Raw genomic sequence first — 7425 nt, forward strand, 5'->3', positions numbered from 1 at the left:
GTTACACCGTGTAATTCAATATTATATCAACAAATTAAACTATTAATTTTATTATAAATAAAATAAAGTCACTAATTGGGTACTCACCGGACAACCATTGGATACTCGAAGGAGATCTAACTCTTATTAGGTTCGTATTACAGCCACTCAAAATCGAACCCAAATATGATCAGATCCATAATGGTATACTCAAAACCGACTAATTAGTTTCGAGTACATCAAGTAATTAGATACCCATTGACATCATGTTTATGATATTGACATGAATCTCGTGTTGACATATGAACAATGAATTGGATGTGCATAAATTAATTTGCCTCCCACAATTTGGTATAAATCAAAATTTGGGACCCATATGGACCCCAACTTGATCAAATCCAACCAATAATACCATACCAGATTATATGGACTCTAATTTGATCCAACACATTTCAATTTAATGCACTATATCTTGTATCTACTCCATTTAAAGCACTATAATAGTATCAAATTGGTTAATATATGTTTATTTAATATTTCTTATCTATATTAAATCTCTCTAATTTTTACCAAAACAAACTTCTTCATATCTATCCAACGAAATAGCTACTAACCAACCAAGAATTGAATAAGATTATAAAACATAAATTAATTTTCTTTCAGAAAAATCTTTTTTATTATTTAAAAAAAACAATTAAATATATTATATATCTCTTAAAAGTTAAAAAGAAATGAAATAATATAAATAAATTGGTGGACGCATTTTTGTTTGTAATTTTTTTTTTTCTTTTTTTAGTTCATGTTAACATGCACACTACCATTCTTGTCAGATTTACAAATGGGACACGTATGAGTAGAGGACCCACACAGTGTACACAGGCAGAGGTGTCTGCAAGGCAGCAACAGAACACACGATTCTTCTTTCCCACAATTCCTGCACAGCCTACCCATCATACAACTCCCACTATCATTCTTATCCTTCACCATCTTTCTCTCTCCTCCATTTTCCACTAACGTGCGCTGCCCTTCTTCCTCACCAAATTCACTGCTTCCGCAACAAGACTCTGCATCGTCCACCACTTCTTCTCCCACACGTGTGCCATGGTGTGGCTCGTGCTTAACCTGAGATAACAACACGTGTTCGAGATTGCTACGTAGAACGTTCGCTGTGGCTTCGTTTGTTTGTGCTAAATCTCTCCATATCTGGTTTTCTACATACAGACTCTTCAATCGTTCTTCAAGAACCCAATTCAGTTTTCCGATTTTCTCGATTTCTTCTTCTTTTGCTTTTAATTTCTTCACGATTCCTTCTTCGACAACTTCAACTAATCGCCTTGAATGTCGTTTTCTCCGCTCTGTTAACTCCAATCGAACCTTTTCCATCTAAAAATTCATAAAATTCAAATACCCATTTAGAAAAAAACAAAACAAAATTTCGAATACCTATTTAAATAAAATTGGGAAAAAGATTGAGAAAATTACATGTTGGGAAATTAAGAGATTGATTTCTAACTGCTGTTGTTGGATCTGCAAGGAAATGTCGTCTCCAAGAAAGGTGGAAGGATTGGCTGAAATCGAAATTGAATCTCTGGTACGCTTTCTTGAAACAGAAGATAGATTGCAGGTGAGACCACTTTCAGCTTTAACTGGAAGCGAATCAGAGATTGTAGAATTGTAGAAGGGGTTGAATGTTTCGGGGTTGGTTCCATGTATCGGGAATCCGAAAGGACCGAAACCCATTTCGTTATTGTAGACATTTCCATTGGTTTCGACTGCGTTTATGATTTCTCTGCAAATTTCTACGATATCAGAACAAAATATAAAAATAAAAATAAAAAAAAAACCCAAGATACATTCGAGGAGAGATTTAACATACCTGCTACCAATCAGTTGGGAAGGAAAGAAGTTCAGATGTCGAGCTTCAACAGCCATGAAAATGTTTTTTTTTCTCTCTGGTTTTTTTAGCTTATCTTCTTGGGCTTTTTAGAGGGAAAAGAGATGGAGAAGAGAACAAAGAGAGGATGAGAACATGCAATGGAGGTGTCCAAGCGGAATGGGGGGGTTTATTTGGGGTTTGGTTTAGAGAGAGAAAGCGAGTCCTTTAAATGTTAGAGAGAGAGGATGAGAGCAACAGTTTTGTTTATTTGTTTTTAAATTACCGAAAAGGCCTTTATATTCTTTTTCTAAATTTTTAACTATAGGCAATATTGTAGGGGCAGTTGCGGAAATTAAGGGTCATTAATATTGAATTTGGTTTGTTTTGTTGTACGGTTAAACTGGGGCTTTGTTTTTTGTGTGTGATTTGGTTAACTGACATGCAGGCCCAGCGGTATCTGCCACGTTTCCACCTATTTCTTTGAGCAGGCCAGAGACTGCCACGTAAGCACCACTAGAGTCCAAGAGGCTTTTATTCGTTCCCGTTAAGAACGTGAATGATGTGGGGCCCAGCCTCCCACGTGTGAAAGAAGGTTTTGGTTTCATTAGTAACTTTGATGCGTAGTTAGAAAGACTCTCTCTCCTCCCCCAAGTTAGTGGGCCCAACCTCGTGTGGTGGGCCCGGGCGGCTTTAAAAGGTTAGAGGTGCGCCTGTAACCGTGTAACCTCTGTTTCTTTGTTGCTTCTTTTAGAGTTTGACAACTTTTAACGATTCGAGATCTAGACTGTTAGAAAGTTGTTGAGATGCGTGTCGAGATCAAGATTATTTTTATTTGCTCCGAGATACGTCAGGTGTGAATTACGAGGATCTTGACTAGAGGTGTCGGTGTTATTGGTTGACCATACGAGAATCTCGAGAAAGTTTCAGGGTGTTGGCCTAGGAAAGCTATCGAAGCCGAAGTCGTTTTCTAACGGTAACATGGAAAAAAAAATGTACAAAGTGAGGTTAAAAAAAAAAAAAAAGAATTTAAATTTGAATTAATTAAATTTTCAAAAAGCAATTTTTATGAGAAAATTGCTTTAAATTCCCTAACTTAACAAACGCATACTCTCAAAAAGAAATTTAAATTCTAATTAATATTTTTGATAATTAATCCACCAAATAAAAGACAATGCTATCGATATTTTTCTTTTAGTAACTCCTTAGTGTTTGTAAGATTATTTAGAAAAAAAAATTCAGGCAAAATGAATTATTAAAAAACTGATTTTGAAAAGAAAAAAAAAATTTTAATTATTGATTGCACGTTTGAAAATGTAAAAAACGAGAGTTGATTTTTAGTTTTGACATATATTGTGAGTAATCATGACATAATAATGTCAAGATATGAGAAAATCTTTTTTTTAAGAGGTTTCGTTTAAAAGGGAAATTAGGTTTTTTTTTCCTCTCTCTCCTAAAATACACAATTGACTCGCATTTTACCATGTCAAGTTGGCTGTCAATTAATCGAATCTTTTCATATAGAGTAATGATTTTCTGACTCCCCCTGTGGTATATTCAAAATACACTCCTGACATGACATGTGCTAGAATCATAGATTGTTATTTTTCGAGATACACATATGTGTAATTGTGTATCTCAAGAAGTAAAGATCTACGATTCTAGCACATGTCATGTCAGAAGATGCCACGTGGGGGATTTAGATTATCACAACTCTTTTATGTATATATATACATATTGAAGCACTGCAGAGCACTTTCCTTGATAGAAGAAATACATAATAAACAATTGAATGAAGTTAAAATATTCGTGCACCTGACTTTATGTTAATGTGACAAAGCCAAGGATGATAACTAGGGATTATATTATATCTTTCATATAAAAAGAAAAAAAAATTATTATATTTTATTGTTAATAATTGTGTTTAGGTCATACCTAGTGTGAAGCACAATGTCTAGGATGTTTTATAATTAAAATCCTAAAAATCTGAGAATGGTATAAAGAAATGGTTGTGTTTTTTAACATTTTAATAGACAGATGAGCTACGTTTAAGGAGACAAAGGGATTGATTGGAATACAATGCAACTAGACACATTGTTTATTCCATTAGATTAAATCCCTAGTTTTGTTGTCACATTTTTATCACACATTTTCCTGTATGGCTGGTGACTCTATGATCCACAAATATATTATTATATTATTATATTATAATTTAAATTTGTAAAAATGAAAAACCCACTTGACTTGAATGTTCATATAATCGAGTCATGTTTATTTGAGTCCGGGGTCCAAAAAGGTGGGCTCGTAGACCACCTCTATGCCCCTATTAAACCTAAATTGGCTAACTCAACCTCAACAAGATAGGCATTGGAGAGACACAGATTTGATATTACAATGGACTGGTTTTTTTTTTTTGAAAATGATCATGTTGTTGAGAGTGATTTGGGAAAATATAATTTTTTATGATCTCGAAAGTAAATGAATGTTCTTGATCATCATTGAAGACTTATCCCAATGATCTGGTGTCGATTAAATTTATCTTGTTCACCCATTCAATAATATGTAGATTATTGTTTTAAGTCAAAGATGAAAGTAGCAACTGATATACTACGGAAACCATCGAAAGTGATTGATTCTTTTATGAGTATTGATTTTTGTTAAAATTAAATGTTTAACATCCGGGTGGGTATTGTTCATCAAATATCCAATAATAAGGATATTTGATGTAAGGGAAAATATAACATTTCGAGTTGAGGGTTTTTTTTTTGTTATAATGGGGGTGTCCAATCTTATGTTTGACTAGAGGGACCGGAAGAGTTAGGGTTGGAGCCAAGACAGATGGGTTCCTCCCCTGAGCATGTGCAACACACCTACGGGGTAAGTGAGTGTGTGCCTTTGCGGGTGGCCGAGGAAATATTGCTAAGGAAATCATTATAAAAATAATAATAATGAGACTCTCTCGTCTCTCATTTGAGGACATAAAATTAGTCAAACCAAGAAAATTTTGTGTTTTTCATCACATATATCACTAGATCTAGAGATTCGACCGCGCAATCTCCATTATGAGAAAACCATTTTGACCAAACCCTAATGGACCCCATGTTAATGAGTGATTTTATGAGTCAAGTTTCCATGAGTCTAAGATACCAATCCCAAAATAAATATAAAGTAAAATCAAATTGAGACTGCATTTTGTTTTAAGTTAATGATGAAGCCGTAAGCCCACATGTTGAAGATTATTAAATGTAAATAAGATATTGAGAAGTAGTGGGTCAAGATTGTACGGACACGCTATCACGGGGCAATAAAAATGATACCATCACCCACTTTGTCATAGATATGCTCTGAGATCGCTTTCCAAAACTTGACATTCAACAAATAAAGGAAAGAAAAGAAAAGATAAAGAAGAATGGTAGATGGATGGATTCCCCCATTTACAGCCTCCCCACTCTCTCTCTCTCTTTTTCATTTTTTTTTTCTTTCTTTCACTCTATTATTGCTCCCATCAAACCAACATTATCATCTACACCTTTGTATAACCACCCAAATCAAAAGAACCTAAAAAAAAAAGTAAGAAAAAGTGAGAAATGGGTCACAACCCACATCACATTTAGATAATTTTAATGTAAAAAAAATGTCAATTTGGATGGTTAAGATCATTTGAAAAAGAAATAAAGAGAGGGAGAGAGATATATATATAGAGAGAGAGAGAGAGAGAGATCATGTGTGTTTGTGCTTCCCCCTTTTCAGGGCAATTGCAGCACCTTGACTTGAGTGGCTTCCTTTTTTTTTTTTAATTTTTCTTTTCCATTAAGTTTAGGGTGATTTAGAGGTACCCCTTCTTTCTATTTTTGATTAATAGTTATGATATCCTCCATCTTTTAAAGTGATGACATGCCCTCCTGACCTTGATCATCTCTAATTGATGGATGAAAATGCCCTCATATTTAACCTTTAGCGAAAAATCATTTATTTTTCTTTTCAAAATCAGTTTTCTTCCATTTCTAGGGTAAATTATTTGTAATTTACTCAACTTCAATCCCAAGTATCATTTTCAACTTCACCTTGGCACTCTGTAAAAAAGAAAGAAAAAAAAACAAAACCCTTGATTTTTCTACACAAAATGTAATCAATCGCCTTCTACTTCTCCAAAAGTCCAATCATGATCTTGTGCTTTGAAATAGATAAAATCTTATGCTGGAGATGTATGAGGAGTAAAAAAAATTTACCTTTTAAGTGATTGAAAATGACTGGTTTTGAGAAAAAAAAATATATATATATATATATTTGACTAAAAGTCAAAGATGATGGATTGTAATCCACATGTGAGCTTCACCCTCTTTTACTCATATTTGGGGAGAATTTCAATAACCACCCACACAATCCTTTCTTTATTTTTTGACCTTTTCTTTATGTATATATATATATAAGAAGTATATATGAAGGAGACATGACCTTAGATAGGAAAGAAAAGAGATGGTGTGATGATGATGAATAAGGTTCCCACAACAAAGCTATAAAAAAAAGAAGAAAAAAAACACTTCTCCACCTTAAAAGTTGGTGTGACAACTTGCTGCCGTGGTTCTTGGTCTCTTGTGGATATTATTATTTCGTGTATTGGAAACATACCTTACTTGGCCTTTGAAAAGCTTTCATCTTTGAATCCCTGTGCCCAATTTTGACTGTTGGGTGTCCTCGAGGCACAAAAAGTCCTTGCCTGGGTCATTGGTAGGGACAATTAATTGATAAAATTACATGATGGTGCCCTAGAAACTTCCTTGAACATGATTTTAAGTCTCCACAAACATAATATTGAAGATAGTATATATTTGAATCCATCTACCCAAATTTGACTGTTGGCTCCTTAAGGCAGAAAAAGTCCTATTAATTGAGAAAATACATAATGGTGTCCTAGAAACTTCCTTGTTCATGATTTTACGTCTCGACATATGTTGATATATATAACACAAAATTCAATGGTCAAAATTATCTTCGGGATAAATATAATAGGATATGTATTATGTTGATATGTATAAATTCATTCCGTGTTTTTAGTTTTTACACTAGGGATCAGTTCTTTTTTTTTTTTTTTTTCATGAGTTAACCTATCCATCAATATCACTTGCCCAACCATATGAGAAAGGGGATGTATGGACCGAAGGACCACCTATATCTATATGGACCATACATTCATGTGACATTCAAAAAAAGATCGGATGCTACATGATAGAGAGTAAAATTCTAAATTAAAAAAATTAAAAATTAAAAATAACTTATTTTGTTCGTTGGATTACAATTTTAAATTTGGGAGTTCAGCAGTCGTCTTTTTTTATAAATTTTATTTTCAAAACTGATCTAGACCATTGATAATAGAGGGTGGAGATGTCATTTAGACCAACATGGCAGTTCTACCTCAATAGAGAGAGAGAGAGAGAGACTTTGGTATTTTAAATAAATTATTAGTTTTGGTCTTTTGAAGAGATTTATAGTGGGTGGTACTCTCTTGTCTCAGTTTGCCCATTGGGTATTGTGAATCTTCAAATAATTTGCATCTATTGTGTTAATTGTGTCCC

General features: G+C 33.7%; 1 protein-coding gene across 1 annotated transcript; it reads right to left on the reverse strand.

Moving 5' to 3' along the window:
• Nucleotides 1-700: 700 nt before the first annotated feature.
• Nucleotides 701-2101, reverse strand: LOC147410883 (putative BOI-related E3 ubiquitin-protein ligase 3). Its single transcript, XM_086441169.1, has 3 exons — nt 1856-2101; nt 1462-1768; nt 701-1362 (listed from the first exon to the last, which is right to left on the reverse strand). The coding sequence occupies exons 1-3, from the start codon at nt 1909-1911 to the stop codon at nt 772-774; spliced, it is 954 nt and encodes a 317-aa protein (XP_086297295.1). The 5' UTR covers nt 1912-2101; the 3' UTR covers nt 701-771.
• Between the last annotated feature and the right edge of the window lie 5324 nt (nt 2102-7425).

The sequence above is a fragment of the Akebia trifoliata genome, chromosome 1 (assembly GCF_017979445.1).
Source record: "Akebia trifoliata isolate Shusen 1 chromosome 1, ASM1797944v1, whole genome shotgun sequence".
NCBI lineage: Eukaryota > Viridiplantae > Streptophyta > Magnoliopsida > Ranunculales > Lardizabalaceae > Akebia > Akebia trifoliata.

What these genes read in the sequence shown, in the direction of transcription:
- LOC147410883 (XM_086441169.1), bottom strand. Translation starts at nt 1,911, where the DNA reads ATGGCTGTTGAAGCTCGACATCTGAACTTCTTTCCTTCCCAACTGATT. An exon ending in TCCCAACTGATTGGTAGCAG is followed by an intron (nt 1,769 to 1,855) that starts GTATGTTAAATC and finishes AGAAATTTGCAG; the next exon opens with AGAAATCATAAACGCAGTCG. An exon ending in ATCTCTTAATTTCCCAACAT is followed by an intron (nt 1,363 to 1,461) that starts GTAATTTTCTCA and finishes ATGAATTTTTAG; the next exon opens with ATGGAAAAGGTTCGATTGGA.